Source organism: Puntigrus tetrazona, chromosome 8 (assembly GCF_018831695.1).
Source record: "Puntigrus tetrazona isolate hp1 chromosome 8, ASM1883169v1, whole genome shotgun sequence".
Lineage (NCBI taxonomy): Eukaryota > Metazoa > Chordata > Actinopteri > Cypriniformes > Cyprinidae > Puntigrus > Puntigrus tetrazona.
Genome location: NC_056706.1, coordinates 23,770,842 through 23,795,966, shown reverse-complemented (window position 1 = coordinate 23,795,966; position 25,125 = coordinate 23,770,842). Strand labels below are relative to the sequence as shown.

At 34.5% G+C, this 25,125-nt stretch overlaps 1 protein-coding gene across 1 annotated transcript in view; it reads right to left on the bottom strand.

Annotated features, from left to right (window-relative positions):
* acot7 (acyl-CoA thioesterase 7) overlaps positions 1-25,125 on the bottom strand; it is a 51,461-nt gene that overhangs the window by 8,083 nt on the left and 18,253 nt on the right. The window contains 4 exon segments of the mRNA XM_043246225.1: positions 7,018-7,061; positions 7,064-7,201; positions 12,322-12,334; positions 12,336-12,439. Coding sequence (XP_043102160.1) covers positions 7,018-7,061; positions 7,064-7,201; positions 12,322-12,334; positions 12,336-12,439 — 299 coding nt within the window.

Genomic DNA, 25,125 nt, shown 5'->3' with positions numbered 1-25,125 from the left:
TACATATCACTAAAACATGTAATTGAGTGCAGAAATGAACGTGAATAATCTTACCCGATACAGATACTATAATAGCCAGTCTTAACAGATTCGGATGCAATTAAAATCACAAAAGCACGTCTGTGAAAAAAATCTAACAACCCCTGTAAACTAGTCCTGTCCGAATAGGGCTTATGTAAGCATAGCCAATACACCAGAAGAATGCTTCTGGATAGCTTTTAAATGGCACTTGTTTGGTTGGCACATGTAAAATCAGAAGTATGCAACATGGGGGCTGCTATCTATGCTTTAAGCATCATGTAACTGATCAAAACAGAAAGGAACATTATGTCATGATAATGCAGACTGGATGATGGTAAAAGAAGAACAACTTTACTGTTGGTTAATGTTAATGTTTTTTTTCCTGGTTAATCAATATTACAGTACTATAATGAATGTAATTTATGCACATTTCCTGTAATTCCATTTATACTTTAATTCATAGATGCTTTTAGTGAAATTGTAGTCTGCTTCCTGTTTTAGATCTTGCCATTCAAAATCTATATATTGTACATTTATAAACATCTTTACATCCATTCTCATACACAACTGAAAGAAAACAAGATATTTGGTGCATTTATAACAATGGCAAAATGACCCCGATTCAGCCTAGAACCAAACTTACCTAAAATGATAACATTATACTATTGTTGAATAATTTAGTATCAAAACACTGTTCTTATTTTACAGGTGACATTTTACTATACTGTGCTGATAATCCAGAGAGTAGAGAAGTGCCTTAACTAGCACTCTGATCCATAATATCTCAATTAACCTTCGTTCTGCTCTGTGACCTTTTCAGCTGCTCCCATAATGCTTCTCCAAGCTAGTGCACAACTAAACGTATACAGGTATCTTCTTTGGAAGTATTTCTTTGAAATGAGACAGTTTTAAAATATCACACTGCATGTTATTTCAGGGGTGAGACAGTTTTAAAATATCACACTTTGTAAAGGTGCTCTGATTAAAGTATTATTTGACTTTAAGATTGTGGCTCTTTAGTGTTCAGGATATATCAGAATCCCATGCTCGTGAATGCGCATTAGAACACTCATGACATCTTGACCTCAGAGAGAGGGGAAGGCAGTTGCTAATATGTAGCTCAATCAACATAAACTATTGTAACCTTGCAGAGGGAATTTTCCCATATTGTTGTTGGCAGTGATACAGGCCACCAGGGCACCACACAGAATCTTTTCCATTTTTTTTTTTTGAGTTAGTACTACTGTGGACTGGCAGATTAAGTCATAATTGCCACCAGGTCACATGATTTTTAATATCCTTTTAGTTGATAATGGAAAAAATTGCATAAGGACCAGCATTCTTAGACTATCTTAACCCTATTGGTGTTAGACAACCTACACATTATCGAAATCATACTCTGGATTTAATACTGTCACATGGACTTGATGCTAATGGTTTTAAAATTCTGCAGCAAAATGATGACATTTCAGATCATTATTTAGTCTTGTGTGAACTCCATATAGCTAAAACCATAAACTCTGCACCTTGTTACAAGTATATGTGCCACGAGTCAGCTGCCTCTTCCTTCTTATCATCATCACCCCATCCCTTATTCACTACCTTTCACCATGCTCCCGACTGGAGTACATGTGTGCAAAAAGGAGTGGTGCAGGATGGACAGGTCTGGCAGCGAGTGATGTGGTGCACCTGTAGCAAACCTCATCACGCCAAAAAAAAGCCCCATCCGCTGTTAAATGCAGAGCGTGCCTGTCCACAGGAAGAGTTGGGTCGTATCCTGTGTATGTATGTGTTCTCGTGGGTCCAGGAAGGGTGCGAGAGAGGGATCCCCACGCTGCTAAAGACAGGGGCAGCATGAAAGAAGCCACCATGAGCCTCTTGAGCCTTGGACCTAAGAGGGGAGCTTGTGAGGCCGTCGGACTCGCCCCTTACCTGGAACCTTCCCCTCAAACACTGGATGCCCTTCATTACCCTGCACCATGGTGAGGACACCAGCTCCCCTGTTTATTTTGGACACTTTCCCACTTGGACACTTTTATTTTGTCTTTCTGTTAATAAAAACCTCTCAAATGGCTGACGCTTATGTCCACTGTGTCTGTTGTTTGCTTCTGTCACATATGGTAGAACCATCACTTCCACCACAAAAGACTGCTTTGTAAACTATGTACTCTCTCTTTTCTAGCACTTTAGATACAATTGCTCCTTTACGCTTAAGAGCGATAAAGAAAATAAATAATCAGACTATAGAATGAACACACCTAAAGAGAGCAGCCTGGAAAATAGAGCACAGCTGGAGAAAAACAAAACTAGAGGTATATCTTATATCCTGGTGGGAAAGTACCCTATCGTACAGAGAAGTATTAAAAACTGATAGATATGATCATTTTTGTCTATGTTTCTAGAAGAAAACAAACATAATCTCACGTTATTTATTCAATACTGTGACTAAATTTATGAAAACTAAAGCATCAACAGGTGCTGAGCACTTCCCAAGATCAAAGCAGTAATATCGGAAGCAGACACACTCCTATCAGTTTAAATCTAGATTAAAGACCCATCTCTTTAACCTGGCTTATACATAACACACTAATACACCATTATTATTCAAATCTGTTAAAAGATTGTTAGGCTGCATTAATTAGATCAGCCGGAACTGGTAACACTCCCAATAACACACAATATACTCATTACATTGTAAAAAGAATGGCATCTACACTAATATTCTGTTTCTTATTCTGTTTTTCAGTTCTTATCCAGATCTGATGGTGGATCAGTACCAAGAGATCACCTTCATCAGAGGCCAGAACACCTAGATGTGCCCCGTGGAAAGATCACTGGAACCTGACACACACAAACAATTAGTCCTTTACACAACCTGACATAGCTGCATTTGCCGCTGTCGCCTCTGGCTTGGTTAGTTGGGGACACTCAATTTCTAGCGATTATTGTCAATTTGATTACACACCATGTCTGCATTTAATAAAAATTAAGTGCTTAATCTTGTCACTATAAACTACTATCACTCTGTTCTCCTGTTCGATCCTGTTCAGTGCTTTGACACAATCTGTATTGTTAAAAGTACTATATAAATAAAAAGTGATTATTGATGCAATTTTTGATAGCCTCTAGTCATTTATATGCTTATTTGCATGAAAATAGACATCGTGCACATATTTACAAACATCTCCTTTTGAGTTTGGCAGAGGAAAGTATGCCATACAGGTTTGGAACAAGAGGCCATGTCAGAAATTTCCAAGAATTTCGTAACCCAAACTCAATCTATATTCAGGCCGAGTGTCTGGACAGACAGAACATGCCAGAACATGCATAAGTCTATTGCCACAAATGCAATGCTTATATATGTATAAATTAGAAAATCTTATTAGTTAGTATGTTTTCACTCCGAAAGCATTGGAAATTTCATCATCAAGTAATGAGTGATCTTGTTTTTCTGTTTGTATTCCTGTTTGATGTGTGATATCACGCTTTTAACCTCTTATTGCACACACATCACATGATGTTTCTAAAAATAAACACAGTTATCATGCTGCAAACCCAGTGGTTGCTAAGGTAACTCAACTTGTTTTGTGTGGCATGGACCAGAGTGTTTGTCAAATGCATTAATGGGTCCAAAAAGTCTGTGACTATGCTGCAATCAGTATTTTTGTCATGTTTTTTAAGTAAAAAATATCTAAGCACTTAAAACAAGATGAATTTACTAGAGATGCAAATTTTTGTAATATAAGCAATTAAGACATCTTAAAATATGTCTTATTTTACATAATTTTGCTCCCAAAGTAAATTGACCTTATTTTAAGTCTTAAGATATTGTTGCTAAAAAAAGACAAAAATACTTACTCCATATATTGTTCTTATTAAGAGTTCCTTCTCATTTCTCTAAAATGTTTCCTGAGAAGACCCTGTCATAGCGCTCACTCCGAAAAGGTAAACCTCTGAACGTCTGGGTGATCCTTGCAGCTTTCATTGTGTGCAGCATGCCATTCAATAGTCCCACCCATCCCATGATCCCCCACTTCTCTGTGCTTTCACTCCGCCAGCTCTATTCACCCCTCCCCCAGCCCATAACTCCCCTCCACCAAGAGCTAAAACTGGAAATCCTAAAAATAGAATGAAAGATCTTTCACTGAAGGAAAAAAAAAACACCTGAAGTCTAAAAAATAGCAGGAATAATCTGTTAACATACTATTTATATTCTGAAACATAAGAGCGAAGAACCACAGTATGACTGATACTCATGCAATTCCATTTATGGAAAAGAGACCTCAAATAAATAAATAAGTTATTTACAAAGCAAAAAGCTGGACAATTCTATATTTCGGGCTACATCAAGCAAAGTCAAAAAATGTAATTTCATAAAAAAAACACGTAGTGCCTCAATTGTAAAACTATACAGCAGTTTTTAAATTACACTCACTACATAGTGTTAAATTTGAAGTGATGCATTGTTTTAAAAAAGTGTTATTTGCTGGTATCCAGTATATCTGGTATATTTTCTATATGTCCTTTAAAGACAGTAATATGATGTTATAAATCTGCATTATCGATCATTTACATAATGTACTTTTGAGATAAATAATGAAAAACTTTTGATTTAATGTGATACACAATTCACAAAGTTGAATTTCAGAAGCAGCATTTTAAGTTCTATATAATATTACAAAATGTTAAACGCAGTTGACAGTAACATAGCTGACCATACAAATTACTTGACAATATGTTATAGTTTAATTTAAAATAAAGAAAAAAATATTTTTAAAAGTTTGGTAATATTGAAGGAATTATGCATATAAGATTAAATTAAAATACTAAAATCTGTGTTTATGATTTAGCCTGACACTATGAGTAACAGTTAGCCCTGCTGAAATGTTTATTATTACTATTATTTTTAATGTTATTTTTATTTTTTGGGGGGGGCATGGTATGGTTAGGTACGGTTCACTTTTGAGGGTTTTCCACACGAAACAGTACCTAGTACTTTTTTAGTACTATCTTGGGTAAGGTTCTAAGCATACTGTACCATTACCGAAACGTGATGTGTACCCTCAGCTAAACGCTGATTGGCCAGGGAGAATCTTTACTACCTGCATCACTGAACTTGCGAGAGACACTGACATAGACCTACTAGATTTAAATAAGCACAGCGACGTGGAATTAAACCATTTTAGAAGAGTCATGGCAGTAGAGGCCAAGCAACTATAACTAAATCATAATAATTCCGCCCACTTTAAAGCGGTACTATTCTAATAACAGTTTACTACTGATTCCATGGTACAAGGTTTGGTTATACAATCTTTATTGTATAATGCGCAATACAAATGTAGGTAACATGACTTGACTTGACAGCGAGGTCAATCAAGTTATGGATGGAGGGGCACCAGATCAAGACCTTGTCATGACCAGCCCAATCTCAAGACCTGAATTTGAAAACCTCTGGAATGTGATCAACAGAATGATGGATGATCACAAGCCACCAAAAAAACAGAGATGCTTGTATTTTTTTTCAGGAGTGTTATAAAGTCACCCAACAGCAATGTGACAGACTGGAAGAGAGCATTCAAAGCCACATGAAAGCTCTGATTGATAATCAGGGTTATTCCACTATATACTGATTTAAATTCAATAGGGTTAAAAAGTAATGTTTTCTTTGCATTATATGTTCTCTGAAAACACTGCATTAGCATTTTTAGTTATTTAGACCAGTTGTCTTTTTCTTTTGCAAATAAATGTTCTAAATGACAATATGTCTATATGTAGTTTGGGATAAATATTGCCATAGTTTAAAGAATAAAATATAATTCATGATTTTACTAAAACACACACCTACCATATTTTAATACATTTATTTAATGCAAAGTATACTTCAAATCCATTTCAAATCTATTGATGTATTGCTTACGACTTATTGATGTAAAATTATAATTTTGAACTTTATTTGTTTTTTCTTTATTGCACAATGCACATTTAATACAGATGTTTATTAAAATGTTATGTTCTTTTTGAAATCAGATATTTTGAAAAGCAGGCAGCACGTTGGAATAGGGAACACTTATTCACTATTAACTATGACTTTTCCCTCAATATATTCCTAATTTGTTGCTTAGTAATAGGTACTAAGGTAGCTGTTAAGTTTAGGTTTTACAGAATAAGGTTATGTACATTAATATGTGCTAAATTACTACTAATATATAGCTAATATTCTATAGTAACATGCATGCTAATTAGCCCCTAATATAGTGTTACCTAAAAGCACAATCATTTAAAAAAATTGCAATACATTAAAAAATGGTGACGATTTTTTAAAAATAAGCATTAATTTTACCCCAAATTATACAATCACCCAGTTGCTTCTGGACTCAGTGTGCACAAACAACTGAGAGAAGGTTGTGTATCGATGCTGCAAAGTGTCGCTATTATTATTAGTTTTCAGTAGGGAGCTGAGAATGCCAGCACCTATGGCGCTTACCTTCTGTCACTACCATATCGGAGGCGTCTCTGCATGCCTCCTTACAGCCAAAATGATGATTGATTGGCCTTCTGTTAAAGGATGAATATCTGCCCCAGGCCAATCGTATGCAAATCCTATATTTGTTATATAAGTCATGTACTCATGAGGGCACATGTTTTAGCATACACATTTTGCATTAGGCATTTTAATTTTGCATTCTTAAAAACCCATTTTGCATTCTTGTGCAATGATGAATGGAAAGACCAAGGACTGAAAGCATCAACCTGAAGAAGACCATTTCAAATAATCATCCATAGTCTCTTTTTTGTGTTGCCTCATGTTAGGAAAAAATCTTGAAATGTAGGTCACCAAGTCCTGTCTCATGCACATGACTCAGAAGACTCAGAAGTTTTTTCCCCACAAAGAAAATAAATTTATGGTTGTTTTTTTTTTTTCTCAAACCAATCACATTTTATTCATCAATATTCCTTTTTTCACAGTGCATGTATATATAAACTTGCATTACTCACTTTCAGCGGTGGCACTGGTAGGGGCTTATTTTCTTTGTCCAGGAGATGTAGGTGAAGAAGGCTGTAACAGCCCTATATTTCCCCTTCTCAGCCTCCACCAGTGGGTCAGCGTCAACGAAAACCTCAATCTCCATTGACTTATTACTTGTGAAAGTCATTCGGCCGGAAACAGTAATGACACAGCCTGCAGGGACACATAATGTCAGGTATTACATTTACTGATCTTGCATGATCCCGTATTCATTGGAAGACAAAGGTATATATGTGAACACAGAATTAAACAGCCTGCTGATATGTATCTTTTTTAAGTGTTACAGGAAGCAGAAAAGTGCTTTATGCACTATGTATACACTAATCTAATAAATATCTAACAACACAGTTACAGATTTAATGTGATAACCTTATTATGATTAATTAAGGAGTACATAAACAGTGGTTCTAAGCACAGTTAGATAATTGTGCTCAATGCTGATAAAAAGCTTGTCTATTTATTTTTAGGATAATTAGTTAATTTTTAGTGGTCTGAAAGGTCATTAAAGGAATCAAAAATGTATTCACAAAGACTTTAGAGACCTGTTCCTTGCCTTCAATATACATGCATTTTCATTTTTCTGGTTGATTTTTTTCAAATTACAATATATGAGTATACATTTTACAGTAAGGTATTTGTGTTCCACCAGTTGAGTTATCAGAACCCTAGTAAGGTAACCTAGCTATGTTATTCATTTTGCTTTAACTAGCACTAGGCATTATGACATTGTTAATTTAACAGAGATGGCCTCAGGAAACCAGTTTGAAAATAGTAATTATTTTTGTGATTTTAAAAATAATTTTCACCAGTTTGGTGTGGAAATTGCTGCCTAATATCTCTTTTTAAATTGTATGCATAGTTCCAATAACTCCAGATTTACTGATTTTATTTTTCTTTAACTTTTATAGTTGCATAATTGTTTTTCGACCATAAGTGCATGTTAAGCAACCGGTACATGTTGGCCCTTATGTACTTCGGCTGGAATATACCAAGTGAAAAAAGTTTTTGCATCAAAATAATGAACTCCTGCTTTCCCTTCCTTCTATTTAAGATATATTATTAGTATGGAGTCCTAACTATTTATCTTGTTGCAGGTTTTATTTGGGTTTAGCAGGGATGGCAAGATTCACCGATTTGCATTGGTGCATCGGCATAAAAGTTAAGGATGTGGTGCATTTATTTATAATGTGCATTGGGTGCAAGTTGGGATTTGTATCACAATGCTTCAGTCTAACATATCTGGTAAAAAAAAAAAAAAATTATTTATATACGATTATTAGTAGATGTGCTACACCTTTATTATTTAGTGACCAATAATTTGTGACCAATATTTTATATGTACTGATTTCTTGTTTCAACTGTTTCACACTGCATCGTAATAGGGGTAAATCGTATTACATCAGTATTAGTAGCTGCTTCATTTATATCTGTAATGTATTGTACCTTGTAACGTATAATTGTTTTTTTGATGATTTTGATTGCTTCTATAGTCTTAATTTGTAAGTCATTTTGGATAAATGTCTAAATGTAAATGTAATCTAAATGTATCGTATGTGTTGAGATGCATATTGCATTGACCTCGGTTTGGTATTATTTTTCTCTCGTTTTTCTCTAAACGAGAATAGTTCTGATCAGATCAGAAAAACTCTGGGTCACCAGTTGGCAACCACTGGTATAATATATTGTGCAACTTACAAACTATATATGTAAAACTCGTAAATTACACACACAAAGATAAAACGTTTCCAGTCCGAGTGAATGTGCGGAAGGTTGTTATGTGGGTGGAGGTGACCATGTGTCCCTTGTAGCCCCTTCCAAACTAACAATTATTGCTACTTCGCTTCCTGTATCCGATGACTTTGATCTGATCCATCAAAGTTTTTTCAGAGCATCACTTACTTTCTTTTTTTTTTATTTTGCTAGCCCTGTCAGTAATGCGGCTTTGACACCAGACACTATTAAACACAACCCAGGAATGAACGGACCTCATTATCCCTTATATAGTACATACTTATAATGGATTCTAGGAAAAACAAATGCTCAAATGTACCTTTACACATTTAATGGAGCTCTGAGGTAGATGCAGAACGGCTTAATAGGACCTCAGCTCTCGCGATTGCTAGTTACAATGTGGAAAAGTGAATCTTGCCCATTTAAAAGCATTCCTGGCAATTTGTCGTTTAGAACAAGGCTGAGAAAAAGAGGATGGTTGAAATTGTTAGGTTCATTTCCTGCCCTCTTTGATGTATACGTCTAATCTTTATTTCCATGGAAACAGAGCCTGAGGGCAGATATATTATTTTGTTCCATCGTTCCTTCACTGTCTTTCAGGTCAATTCATCTGGAATCATGGGAAAAATGAACAGTTGGCCTATAGAATAGCAGACATATGCAGTCAGGTCCATAAAATATATATTTGCATATTTGGACATAATGAAACAATCAAGATGTTATTACATGCAAATGGCTCACTTAGAATCAACACCAGAACTTGTACCTGCTTAACCGATGTAGAAATAAGGAAAGGATAAAATAAAAGCTAAAATAATAGCTAAATAATAAAAATTGTGCATAATTGTGTATAAAATATACAGTATGTGGACCTTATTTATTATCTATTAAAATTTCTGTGTTTTAGGTATTCAATGTTTCTATTCTGCCCCCAAAACTCATATTTGTCACAAACCTTACATTGAGTGGTGGTCTAATAAATTTGTTAAGCATAGTATATGCTATTAAACAACAAAATGCTCTGTTTCTTATAATAACACGTTACAAGACTCTTTTCCTTAGTTTTATAGTATTTTTATAGATTTATTTATTTCGTTATTTTATTAAATTCTATCAATAATTACACTACAGAACAAAAGTCCATAAGTTTTAATTATGATACAACAGAGCATTTGAACATGTGTGTTGTTTTCAATACTGATAGAAGGCATAACACTAAATAATTGCAAGCAAGCAAATAAATAAATAAATATTGAACAAAGGGAAACGGAGTACTTAAAATTAATATTATGAAAAATAAATAAATAAATAAATAAATAAATAAATAAATAACTACACATACATCTAGGTATCGTGTGACAATCAAAAACTGCTCTGTGTTTAGTCTCTTAAATAACCAACTAAAGTATGTTTATTTCTTACTTTCAAGACAAACTACTTTTTCTGTGACCGTCATTGCTAAAAGCCTATAATAAAACATTTTATTTGATCATATAAAACCACTGACAGAGAAAAATATGCAATAAAAGAGAAAACCAGGAAGGATGTACAGTGAGTAGAAAGGTGTCATAATTTACAGGTATTTGCTAAAAGTATAAAAAATAAAACTCAGTGCAATTATTTTTTGTTTGCATGTTTTGTAGTCAGTGTAATGATATCAAATACCAAAATACTGATTATCAGCATCAGCAATAATAACTGTAGCTGATTAACATCCTGATGAACAGAAGTGTGTTCTTACATCCTCATCAGTGGATATAATCAACAGAGCGTTTAGCTGTGATAAAATCCACAATGCTATGATGTAACACACTTGTTCACCACGTCACTGTGAACTATAATTTCTTATCATTTTTATTCACTATGCAGTAGAGTTTGTAACGTCAGATACTAGATGTTAAATCAAAGATTTTTAATTACATGCTTTGTCTTTACCAGAGAATGCAAAATGCTTGCATGTGTTTGTCTCAGGACAGAGCGGCTGCATGGACTATGAACAGTCCTGCTTATGTGCCGGGAAAGCGTAAGACAAGTTTAAAGCATGCCGCAAAGTCGACCTAGCCATTACATCAATTAAATCCATTAAACCATTAAAGTTTGACCTAACTTGAGGTCACTGATTCCAGGAAGGGATGCTTATGTTTAAAATACAGCAAATAGGACATCTGGAGAGAATCAACCCTGTGCATCACCAAGAACAGTTAACACACTCACTCCCTTACACAGCAGAAACTTTTTTTTTTTTTATCCTAGTCACACACCGCAGATAAACAATTTCACAAAGTAAAAAAATAAACTAAAATAAGAAGTTACAACATGCACTGCGTTAAACTAACAGAGACTTGCATATTGCTCTTTTGATGATTTTGATTGCTTCCATTGTCGCTTTGGGTATGGTAAATGACTAAATGTGACACTTTATTTTAATTTAAATTTTCTCTTTTAAATACTAGCATATTGGCTGTTCATTAGCACTTATAAAGCACATAATGCCTTTTTATTCTGCATTACCATATTGTAGATCCCTTATTCCTACACCACGAATTTAACAACTACCCAACCCTAAATACAGTATGTGTTCCTTAATCTGAAATGTTTCCAGATAGTTTCTGTAAAATTCTGTAACATTTACACAACCAATTACACAAGCAGTCTGTGTGGCGTCAGATCATTGCTCTTTTCCGATTGCACATTCGAGCAGGCAAGGTTTTAACTTTGGGACTCTTTGTTTGCCCTGCCTACTGCAGATGTTTCTATGTGACACTACTGATGTTGAAATAAACGCTGAAAAGTTAAGTCCCAACCAAAGTCACTAAAATAAGCCCGACAAAACTGAATAATTCAAAATCCTGAAAGCTTTACCAAGTTCATGTCAAAAATACACAAATGGCTTTAAACGAAAACTGATTATGAGCAGGGTTTTAAAACAGACTAAAAAGGATGAGCCTTTTGTATATTTACACACCATTTTAACAGCACTGCTTTGTTTGTCAAGTCCCATAGCATTAGCACATGAAAATGTTTTAAAGTATACAAACTTGAATGAGTGAAGGATGAATGGAGAAAGTAGTCAGCATAATAATTAATGAAATTAATAATTAATTTTTGCTCAGTCATTTAATGTGAAAGAATAGTAAACCTCAAGACGTTGTGTGTTTTGAAAGCTGGGTCAAAGCTTTCAGTTTTACAATATATGGAAAACAGATCATTTTTGGTTGAAATAAAGACTAATGTTATAATAAAATACATTGCAAAATAATATAAAACACATCAGAGTTTGCTCTGTATATAATACATTTAAAAGATACAATCTGGGATGCAACAAGTTCTAAGAGTATTCTCATTTAGAGTACTCGTGTTACTCTCCAGAGTAAAGTCCCGCAGTATAATAAATAATCTTTTGGAAATGACATAAACTAAGTTTAGCTTTACAATCGTAAAGATAATCAGGTGTCTGTGAGATTTCTGTGAGAGACAGAAACCACATACCAACAATATTCTCAGTTTCACTGAAAAGAGGCCACGAATGTATTTTTAATTACCTTTCTTGATTTTTGCGATGGAAGTTAATGGCATCCACTGATGCGGTTACAATGTTGGTCTTGCAGTGCCGAGCAGCAACAATCCCTGCCACCTCATCCATCAGCTTCATGGTCACTCCTGAGGATGACAGATATCAGCGCAATTTACTAAGTGGCTTACAATCAGACTGAGAATATGCATATTAGTCAAATTTAGCATCAGAGTAAAAACCATTGAGAAGTAATTCGCGTAAACTGTTTGTTCTGATGAAAAAAAAATGCAAAGGCACTTGTGATAATACAAGTCATGATCTCCTGCTGATGGTGCATATATAACCAGAATCATATGAGCAGTAAACATCCACTGCTCGCATAGTAAAGAGGAAAATTGCTTTAATGTTCAACAGGAATAACACAATTCTTTCACTTTGTCAGGATACTATCTGATATCTACTGCTATGACGATCTTTCAGTGATATTTAAATGTGTAAAAGACTATCATTCAAAGCCAAAAGACTTAACAGCATAATTTTTAGCAGGAAAATAAAAAGCTAATGCAAGCTAATAGTCTATTTCATTACCATTCTTCATTATCAGTACTGTTTTGGCTGATATGGCATTGCTAACTTAGCAAATAAATACTCATTTGGCAGTGAAATACAAAACCTAATGTCATATGACGGAAAATTGCATTAAAGCACAAACAATGCAGCATGATTACTGCTTAGTAAGCACTGTAAATATAATCATATAAATTGCACAGCACACGGCTGGGACAAAGTTCAGCGCTTTATGAATTATACATCTCTCTGGGCAGAACAGGTCACCATCAGTCTCAGGAGAATCGGACCACTTGTTCTGAATTACAATATCTGTATGACTTGAAAATGTCACTATTTCACTGTCAAACTGCATTGCAATACGTTTGTGTGAGGAACATAGCTAAGCTGATAAATTGTTATTCTTAAATTCTCAAAAATCTCTTGGGTTGCATTCAGATTCAAAAACGGCTTGTCAATGCATCATGGCCCAACACTTCCAAGTGCTGCACAGGAACATGACATGAAAGTCTGAATGTGGATTGTGGTGAATATTATTTGAGAGCTGCAGTGAAGAGGGAGGATTGTCAGTGAATGGCAAGATTGTCATTTTCCTTTTTGTGAAGATTCTACAGAATTTCTAGAATAGAGTAAATAATTCCAGAATTTAAAGCCAAGAAAATTCTGGTTCCTCTTGCAAAAACTACAGTGGTAGCCATATTTTTTTCCCCAGAATATTCAGGATTTAAGGTAATGGTACCAACTACAGTAGGTGTAAGATATCTACCTAAATACAGCCACTAGCTCAGAAAAAATATGGAGACACTGCTGCTGACCAGCTTTGAAAAAATATCTGGCCAGAGGTAAATCATTTGAACAAAGATGAATGGAAGCAGACTGTATGTGATATAAAGGCCTTTAACAACCATTTCCATTGTTCCTAGACCTGAGGGGTAAAGGGCTCACAACATGGAAAACATCATTTCCATTGCTCTTTTGAAATAAAGAATTCAGTGATGTGGATTTTTATCCTTTCATTTTCATGCTAAATATAAACTCAATAAAATAATGTGACCTAAGTATCTTAAGTATGCCAGTAGTAGCCTATATCACGGTAACAAAGCAAATGTTTCCCTTGAATGACCTCTGTAATGGCCCCTTAGGTCACTGTAAGGAGATTAGATTAATGACAAGAAAGTTCATCAGGGAAAACTTGACAAAACAAAAAAACAAAAACATTTCATTTTAGGTCTCTTAAAATTACTCATGCATATTACTAGAATATGAGCCATTTACTAGTCGTAATTAAGCAGATATTAAAGCCTTTTTCTACATTACCTTATTTTGCATCCCTAATTCTATCCAATACCTAAACTTAACAACTATTAATGAGCAGCAAATTAGGAATTTATCAGGAGAAAAAATCATAGTTAATAGTGAAAATTGTTTCTTATTTCAAGGTGTTACCTAATCTTTTCATCAAAGCAACAGTATACAGTAAAAAACTGTGAGAGAGTTAAGCCTTGCAAACTAACTCAGTGTTAAGCAAGAAAAACCCTCAAAACAGATGATTAATTTAGCGAGAGGGTCAGCAGATAACACAGATATAGAACAGAATGACACTCCTTGGAATATTCCTATACCAAGATGATGTACGATTCACAGAGTGGATGCATGTTTTGTAAGCTCCCCTGACACCAAACAGGCAGAGACTTGACTACGCTGGATCGCTGTATGAGCTGGTTTTAGCGATGGACCCCGGGGACTCTCATCTCCAAGTGAGATTCCCTCAATTTACACATGGCACTGAAAGTGCACTCGCCCCTCGAAAACTCTCTCTTGACAATTTACGGCAAAGCTTCTTCACAATCACAGCTAGTGAGAAAGCGTCATCTCTGGATGTGCAGTGGTGTAAAAATATGGTAGAAGCATGAAATGGCTGCTGAGGTTTTGTATGGGTGTCATAAAAGGGGCCATTTTGAACTTAAGGTTATTTTTTGTCTGGCATAAATCTTCTTCTGCAATCTCTTATACGTGATCCGAGTGTGGTTCGACACTATCAAACTCGTCTACCCTGAGATACTGAGATACTACAAAAGTTTGTTTTTTTCATCTGAAACAAATCTAAAGAGGATATAAAAGATTCCCCTGTAATTTTAAATTAAAATCCAAGCAAAATTAATTTTAGGTATGGGGTGCATTAAGAGATGTAAAATACAGTTGTGTACAATTATGTGTTTTATAAGTAACATAACATTTTTAAATAACCCACTAGTAATATGCATACTAATAACCATCCAGTCCATAATAAGAATTACTTCCTAAATTAAAGTATTGCTAAAATGATCTCTTTTCATGAGCTTGCATAAGCTCTTATAGTATAATTATATATAATTCTCCAGTCATTGTTTAAATAAAGCTAATGCAAATAAAAATTTTCTTTGTTTTGTTTATTTTTAAATTAAATTAAATTTTGTTAATGTTGCATTAAAGATAGAAGAAATGCAAGAGTTATGCAAAATTCTTGGATTCATTTAAAATCTTAAAAAAGGTGCAGTTTTAACAGGTGTGTGGTCTATTGTATGATCAAAAACTGCATACATTATACTAGCACAGTATATTTTCTTGAATAGCAAGAATTGGCCAACTAATCTTATGATAGAACATGAATGCATGCAGATGAATAGGATAATAACAGTAGGGCGAAGAACAAACTTGTATCATAAGTGTTTGTGTTTTTCAGGAACTAATAGATTTCTCTTGTTATTATACAGTCCAGTACATCAGACAAAAATAAAAACAACAACAAGAAATTCAGCAATAAACATAAATATGGACATTTTTTTGTCAATGCCATAAGGATAATAACTCCGTATTAAGAACAGTGCAACTGTGCATTACAGTTATTTAAATTCATGAAAGCTCTCTCTATTCATCTCCATCTGCCTTTGGTAAGGTGAAATGAAAGTCAAGCTGACTCACTCTCATGATGGGCAGAGAGTTTTCGCCACTGCAGTTGAATTATAGAAGCGACATTTGAAACCTGCTTTTCTTTTTCCTGGAGTTATTTATATGCCTCCATAATTGTCAGTCAGAATGATTTCTATCGGCTGATTTGCATAGACAAATGCATCTAAGTCTGGTGGCACAGTCAATAATACAGCGAACGCGTCTTGGTATATCTGTCTTCAGACTGAAATTGAGTAATTCAAAATTTATGAACCACTGGTTTTGCAACAAGACCAAGATTTTACATTGGAGAATAAGTGCACAACACACTACTATATACTAAATACATAAATAAAGAGAACACTGCAATTTGTTAATATTATTAATAATTAAATAGGGCCAGTTTTAGTGCAATTCCATGAAACCACTGATGGGAAGGGGAAAATCTGTGGGTGATTTACTGACAACCCACATATTAAAGAACACAAACATAACATCTAATTTCCAGAATGACCAGCGCAATCTACCGACTGCATTAATCATAAAACTAACTCAAAATTTAATCTTGCTGCCTTGTTCTGGATTAAAACTATTACATTTGTAATATTAAAAATGTAAAATTACTAACATATGGACTGAACGGGAAAATTGACAATAGTATAAATCAAACAGCAACAATATGACCTCTTTATTATTATTATTTAACATTCCTTGTCTATATTAAAAGATTTTTCCTTCTTTTAAAGAGATATTGTGTATTTCTATTTTGATATCCTAATATTAATTTTTTTTTTTTTTTTTTTTCTCCAAACAAAAACACTTGGCAACATCAGCAAGATGTTCTTTTCAATCGAAAAGATGCTGGCAAAACTGAATATCTGCCTGCACACAAATGACCATAATGGCAAGCAAACATAAGTGTGTTTTAACTGTGCAGTCAAAGAATGATGTAAGTTTCTTGGGCTCCAGCTCTGAGAAGGAGAACGGGGCGCTCAATGGAAAAACAGCAATTAGAAAGCCAATCCCAGAGGAGCCTTTGCTGCTAGCAAGGGCTTCAATGATTAGATTTCTTGTGACGATTACCCCAAATTTTTCCTCTGAACAGGCTGAGCCTAGAGCCACCATGATAGATGATGAAATATTCCTCTTCAGTTTTGTACTCTAGATGCTCTGCTCTCCACTACACTTCAAACAATTTTAGGTCTACTTACAAAAACAACTGTACCAACTGCAAAATCAACAAATCTCTTTACACTTCAAAGCATAGCTCTTTTTCTTTTAATCATAATGGTAAAATAAATTAAATAATTAAATGATGGCTTTGTAGTGAAGTGTTACCATAGAAACAGCTTGTGGGATATTTTCGCACATGCTCAAAAGAGAAAAACATTTCTTGTATATTTGTACACTGTGAGTATTTCCAGCTACTAGTTAGCATGGCAGCTTCACTTCATTTAAATCCTTTGTGAGTCATAGTGATTTACTTGTGGATCCTGATACCTCCTGTAATACTTAGGAAACACTCTGACCTACAAATAATGACTCCATTATATGGGAGACAGTCACACTTTATTTTGTTCATTTTGGTAACCCTTTATGGCAACCCTTTAGATAGATAACACTTATTAACTATTAACTAGCATAATTGCTTATTAGCATGCATATCTTACCCAATACCTAAACTTAAAAATTACCTTTTTTTATTCTACATTATTCCTTATTCTACATCCCTAATCCTAGCCAATACCTTACCAACTATTGATAAGCAGGAAATTAGGAATTCATCTGAAGGAAAAGTCATGGTTAATAGTAAGTGTTCCTATTCTAAAGTTTTGCCATCATTTCATCTAACTCTCACAAAGGCTCTTAAACAAAATAAATTATATAAACACAGATACAACATTTGGTGACACGTTAAGGTCCGATCCTCACTTGTAAAAAACTATTAACTACAACTCAGTAAACTACTATTGTTAGTTAGTATGGTAGTTGTTAAGTTTAGAATTAGGGATGCCCAATATGGTTATGCAGAATATGTGCTTTATAAGTGCTAATAACCAAGATGTTATTAACAGGCATGCTAATAAGCAACTAGTCAAGAATTGGTCCCTACACTAAAGTGTTACCCAACCCAAGTATTTGTCATTGTTAATGTTAACATTTTTAATAATTTATTTGCATCAGTCTTGTAATGTTTGCGGTCTTGCAAACACTTTTCATATTTTAAACATTAATTTGCAGCACTGCATGATTGTTAAGTGCATGAACTTAAGTGCATGGCATTCTCCATTCATGAAATGATCGCTGTCCACAGCTGTATTGTGCACCCAGGATATTCTTTTAACATATTTAGTAGTTTAATATCTGGTAAAGACTCAGCTGGGTTTACTCACACAAAACTCCCACTGCCTTACTACAGAAACAACAGTGCCATATTGGCACACAGCCTTTCTTTCTGAGTAACACACACAGATATAAACACACTCACACTTGATCTGTGATGGATGTAACCTGTCTGCACTCTATAATCATTCCTGCTGGAGCTCGGCTGGAGGAAATCCAGATGCATTCATGCACCCATCTGTTAGTTTTATCGATGCCTCCTCTCCTCAGACGCACACACTTTATCTCCGTCCATTAACACACATACTCTCTCGTCCCCAAATACACACTCTCCCAAAAGACAAATTGCTCAGGCCCCCACATCTCAGCTGGCAGCTCTTTCAGTCTGTGTTTTTCTATGATCTCATGCAGTCTCCCATGCGAACGCAGATCCTAAACAGCCACTAGACCACAACTTTAACTCTTACGGCATTATTGAGGATCAAAAGATCTGGTTTGTAAACTAATGTTAAGTCTTTTTAACTACCTCTTTAATAAGAGGTGGAATACATTTATTAAGCTAGTATATATGAATAATTTAATTAGATTTCTATATTAGTATATACCATTTAGGTCATTGTGATTTTGCCAAGTAAAACATTATCCTGGATTTTGTTGATCAACATTAACATTACTGTCCAAAAATATAGACTTACTCCAATCACTACCCCTAAACCTAACCCTACTCAAAATGTATTCGTAAAATCAATGGTGTAGAAGCAACTAACCCTGATCATAATACTAAAACAGATATTTCTTGAAAAAAATTATCCCTCAATTCTGATTGGTTGATTGGAATGTTGTTCCAAGATCAACAAGGATGATGATCCAGGAATATCTTGTACTTGGTGAAATCACGCTCACCATACCATTTAATAATATTTATCAGAGATCACACAGTGATAGTGTAATTAAGAGTTTCCAAAAGTTACAATATGGATAAAAGACAAAGCTGCAAGCGCTATTGAATTTGACAACTATGCTAAAAACCTAAATTTTAACAATGCTTTGCAATGCTTTATGAATTCAATGTTGGCCAATCACAACAGTAGCTGTTCACTTTTTTTTTAAATGCCAGTTTTTTTGTGATTATTTGACATTTTTATTTAATTATTTATGATATAACTCCTTTAAATGACTTGTTTTAAAGGTTAACTTAACTTGTGACAATGCAGTTTATAACACAGAGCTGTTTAATTAGCTATGCTTCATGTGTCCAATCCATTTTCACTTTGTGCTTTAAATCAAACAAGTATACTAATTAAAATCTTCAGTCTTTCCATCATTTAGAGTAGGCATTCCCAAACTTTTTTTTGGTCAAGTAAACCCTTTACATATAACAAGTCACTGTAAAGTGCTGAAGACTCTGATGTGTCTCAGTGAGACCCGTGTACTGTGGCCATGTAGGATGACAGATTCAGAGTATACCAAACCTTTAAAAGATGAGAAAAAATAATCCCACGCACAATGCCTACACAAGACAGCTATTCATAGCAACCTGTCACATAGCAAAGTCATATGAGCTCTGAATTTTTAAAATCTCTCACCCCCACATTTCACTCTCAGGAACCCAAGCACATCTCACTGTCTTACCTTTTAATTCAGAAGTTTCATTTAAATCAATGTCAACTCTTTTCTCTTTATTTGAGCAATAAATGACACAGAAAGTCTCCTTACAAGAAGAGCTGATAAATCCGTCATGAAAAATCTGTCTTTTTTGTTGTTCTAAACTCATATGGGTTCTATTTTTTAATTGACATTTTAGTATATGGACCAATTCTCTGCATTTTTGCTTATTGGCATGCCGATTATTAACATATTGGCTGTTTACTAACTACTAATAAGCAGCAAATTAGACGTTTATTGAGTTAAAGGTCACAGGAAATCATTTATTAATAGTGAGAATTGGACCGTTAAATAAAGTGTGATAAAATATTTAATAAGAACAGTTGTTGTATGGAAAAAGCAACCTGAATATTCTTCAGCATATAGGTTTGGAGCAACATAACTGGTTTTTCATTTCTAAACGAACTATTCTTTTAACAGTACAGGAAAGGGGAAAAATGCATCCTGAACCAAAGTAAATTATTAATTTGAATGCCATGCAAGTTATGAATGAGATAAATACCATAAAGAAGGAAATGAGATGGAGAGGAAAGGGCAGTTCCATATCAAAGAGGGAAATCACAGCTGTCATATTGCTTTGTGTTGTGCATCAGAGGTTGCCAAGGGTCAGGCACAAACCCAAGGACCTCCCTTTTCCCTCTGACAAACGGCCTGTCTCTGATCCTTTAGAAATCCATTCAGGATATTCAGTAGCTTCGGTCTGCTTTCATCATTTGCGGTGGGGAAAAGCAGACATGGAAACAGACGGCGAAGGAAGAGAGCGAGTGCGTGCGCATGTGTGGAAGCCAAACGTCCTTGCATGCAGACACAGCTGTGATAGAGAGCTTGGGGCGAAATGTGTTATTTTATTTTCTCTTGCACTTGCACTGCATTGATTGAACTGTCTTTAAACGTAACAAAAAATTTAAATAATAAAAAAATATCAACAACACCTAAACCAACAAGATTCTGACCTATATGTATCAACAGTATATGCTAATGAACTACATTCAAATAGATTTCTGAGAGTAATGTTTGGGTTGCCACAACTAAAGTGTTAATTGTGTGATAATTATTCTTATATATTTTTTAGTTTGACTATTTTAATGGTCCCTTATGAACATTCTGTTTACAATAAGTAACTCTGCCCCTACATGCCAGCTAATTTTAATATAAAGTGTTAGTAGAGCATTAGTAGACTGGTGGGGTTAGGGTTAGAATAATAAATAAATAAATCCTGTTTTTGTACCATTATTTATACTTTTGACAGTTCAGCATATTTTCTATTCATACTGTAAAATGAACTAGAAAGAATTACAATGCTACCTACATTTGACCTACATCACTTCAGTACTCTATTTTCAGTACTCATGATTGTAAGTATAAGTACAATATATTTTATTAGTTATAAGTGCAACAGATAAAAACATTATTTGAAAATTATGGTTAATAGCTTAAAATATTACCATTTTTCTCAGATTTACCTAATATGTTTAGCATTAGAAGACATTAATTCATCAATTAGGGTTGTAATTACTGTTGTGTTTGCTTTGTCATTTTTTTTATATCAGCTTCTTGTTCTTTTCATTTGCATTACATTTTCATCTGAAGAAAGAAAGTCATACGCTGCCATTAGGATGAGTAAATAGGGAAACGGTTTTGGGGTGGAGCATACCTTTACGCTAAATCTTAACACTGAAAAACTGCATGCATCTCCTTTATAGACTTTATAGCTAATTTTACTGAGTTACACACAAGAGCCCATCCGACACTAAATCATAATCAATTTAATATCACTGTTAACAAGCAAATGAACATTTAAACACATTTACACCCTGAGATAGGTTTCACTTGCTTATTCCCTGACCTTCATTCAGCTTTCACTTTATGATTCATATCACTTTATTATCTCACTTTATCATCTTACATAAAAATTAAACTGCCGCCCCTAGGGTCACCTCTGCTGTCCTTTTCAACGAACCATTAACAGAATTATCTCAGTATGGTTCAATTTGTCTTGAACCAATATTCTGTATTCAGCAAGGGCAAATGAATTAGATCAATTTCAGCCACCATCATTCCATCCTTCCAAGAACATCATTAGCCAAAAACAGTGGGGGAAAGACGAGTGCGAGAGACGATAAGAACAAACATTTGCTAGTTGATGGATTCAGCTCAGCCAGGGGCCTTTTGACTGTTTTCTATCCTGAACGTTCCTAGTTAGCAGAATAATAAGTTGGTGTAATTGAGCCATTCATTATCCCTGATGTTTTTACTGGTGCACAAACTTGCATGAGTACACACACACACACACAGCCACTTTGAGGATGTGTTGAGGTTTGAGATGCTACAAGCCTAGTATAACAATGAAAGACAGTTGGTGTTTTAAGAGTTAAAGAGTGTCTTTGCAGGTTTATCAAATGTTCAAAGAAATCCTCTCTGAAGGCGTTAGATAAAGATTATTTAATTTATATTTTGAGCAGACCTTTAAAAATAAAATTTAACCTGGACTCTTCAATTTAGTCCTTCTCCTCAACTGTGTGCTGTAATTAGAGCTATGTTTTTTGCCTTTAATGTAACTAACTACTATATAACTGTAAATGGATAAACAACAACAAATGAACAAATTACTACTGCTTGCCCTGTCTCACTCTGTCTGTTCTGGAGCAGCTCCACCTCATTATATGGACTGTAATAATAAACTATAGCATCCAATTCAGAGTTTTGTCTGGATGTTTCTCATACATTGTGGTTACTTACTTGCATTAGCATGCAATCTTTGTGATCCAATCATCACATCAACAGTAAGGTTCCATCCATGGGATGAAAAATATTTAGTGCTTCAAAATGTTTACTGGTGAAAATGCCATTTATTGGTAAAAATTTCTAATGAATCGATGCATTTTCCCAGTTCCAGTGGCACAGATGGTAAAATGTATGGCAATTGTTTTTGATGCGATCCAAACCGCCTGCTTTTCTCCCTTTTTTACATTTTAAATCACATCATAATAGCATTTATTTTCAATAATAATGAAGAAAATAATCAAAAAGTTGAGAATGAAGTATAGGGTAGGGTTAGGGTAGGTGTAGGGAGGGCTTTATAGTCCCAATAAGGGTGTCAATCACGGCATCTATTTAATCATTTGAATTAAAATTAACATTTACACTCAATAAGTTGCATTCTGTTTTATAATTTACTTTAATACTAAGTGCAGATAATTGCTACTTGCAGTAAGTAGTACAGCAGAAAATGCTATTTGCTATTTTCAATAAGTCTAAATAGATTCCATTGCTATTTTGCCTAATTAGCTATTTCTTGGGTGTATATAACTACTAACTTACATTAAAATTATGATGTAATACACTTAATATGTTCATGCATACAGTTACGACATCCCATATAACATCGCCTTCTGTAGATCTGCTTATAGAATTGAGCTTGTTTAAACTATGCGAATTATATGTGAATTACAAATGTTACAGTATATCTCCCATAAACTACAATAGAAAAGAAGGTGGATTAATGCTACAGTGATGCGTGATCAGTACACGAACTTGAACGAGCCGAATGAACTAGAATCTCAGAGTCAGTTGATTACTTCTCTTAATGATTCTATGCATACGTTTCTTTAAAAGACATGCATGAAGGCTTAAAACAAAAAACTGCGCTTTGAAGTCAGTCAAAGGGCATATATGATGAATACAGCCCTTTGTGTTTTTGGCCTCAATTCAATAAAAAGGAGTTGTAGATGGCTGCTGTACAGTTGCTTTCGAAATGTGTTCTTGAGTGGTTGCTGGTGCATTGCTGTGCAGATACTAGAGTGCGATAGGAAGTTTTATACTGGAACACCACCAAGATCGTATGATGTACAAAAGTGTTCTGTCCAGGGATGCAAGAGAGTCAGCGAGAGAAAATCAAACAGTGCTAAAATAAAACAAGTGTTATTAAATATGAGAAAAATAGTAAAGCACATCTAAAATAACAACGTCTAATCTAAATCAACAAATCAAGTTTCAGAGGAACAAAGTGTCCCTTTTGCATCTCTGGAAACTGCTACATACAAGAAATAGTCAACAGTCTTTTTAGCACTAAAACTGTCTGATTATTCCGACAATGGAATAATGCATTTCTGCTCACAGTCAGTTCACAAATCAACCTCGATTAGTAAAATTGAAAGAAAAAGACTAATTACAAAGATAACACTTTAACCAATTGCTTTCAGTCATATCTGAATCAAATAAACTTGCCGATCTGTGCAACGCAGTTTTATGTGAGCACTTAGTTAAAACACTCGATGTTAATTTTTTCTGCATTACTCCAGATAGCAAATTTGAATTTGAAATCACCAGCCATGCTTTGGCCTGAATGCAGCACTACAGAAAAACAGCATACATGCAAGTGATTATATGAATAACTGACAAGGTATGAAATGGTTCTCTCTTTTATTGACGTCAGGGTCTTACTATTTCTCATTCCTTTATCTCACATTACTGATGCACCACTACTCATCTGAGTTTTATCATCTCTTCCTTCTTACATACATGTGATTAACCCAGTTGATAAAAGGATTGTAAATTATTGTGTGAGTGCGTAAATGACAGCATACCAGTCATAGAAACCTCAATTATCAGGCAGCTTAGCATAAAAAGCAAACATTGATTTTTTTTAAGATACATATGCCTGGTCATGTTCCAGATCAAATTTTTTTTAAAGGTTTAGATTCAGTTGTATGTGTCAAGCTTTCCCTGTGTCGCTTTCTACATGGACTGTTCTGCTGATGTTCTTGTGTTTATGTAACTCATTCAGGTCAGTGAGCCGACTACTTGTCATGCATGTATAAATGGGGCTGTGGTAGTTACAGCCAACCCTCTACATTGCAAGTCAATGCAACTAAACTCTGTGCAAAGCAACTAAATAATGTCTGCTCGTAAGCCATTAGCTAATAAATTGCTTTCACTCACCAGTGATTGAGTTAGAGACTAAGTATACTTTTAGAGCAGATATAATTTCAATGTGCATGAACGCCTACATTCGAACATTGTTTTGTGACCACACAAGTGATTTTCTTGTGTTCATGAGCGAACAGACCGAGGAGGTAAACCTATAACTAGACAGTTGAATAGTGAATTAATCATTAATAATCTTTCACACTTCGTCTTCGCTTTGTAAAAAAGGATTTCAGGAAGTTTATTAAGATTTTTTAAATACGTTTCATAAGAAAATAATTATAATTATAGTAATTTTGGGTCAAGCAGATAACTCTTAACATGATGAAACTGTAATTAAATTATTTATCCACATAAAAAGTAAAGTAAGGGATTACTGTTGATTTTTAGGTAATTTAATTAG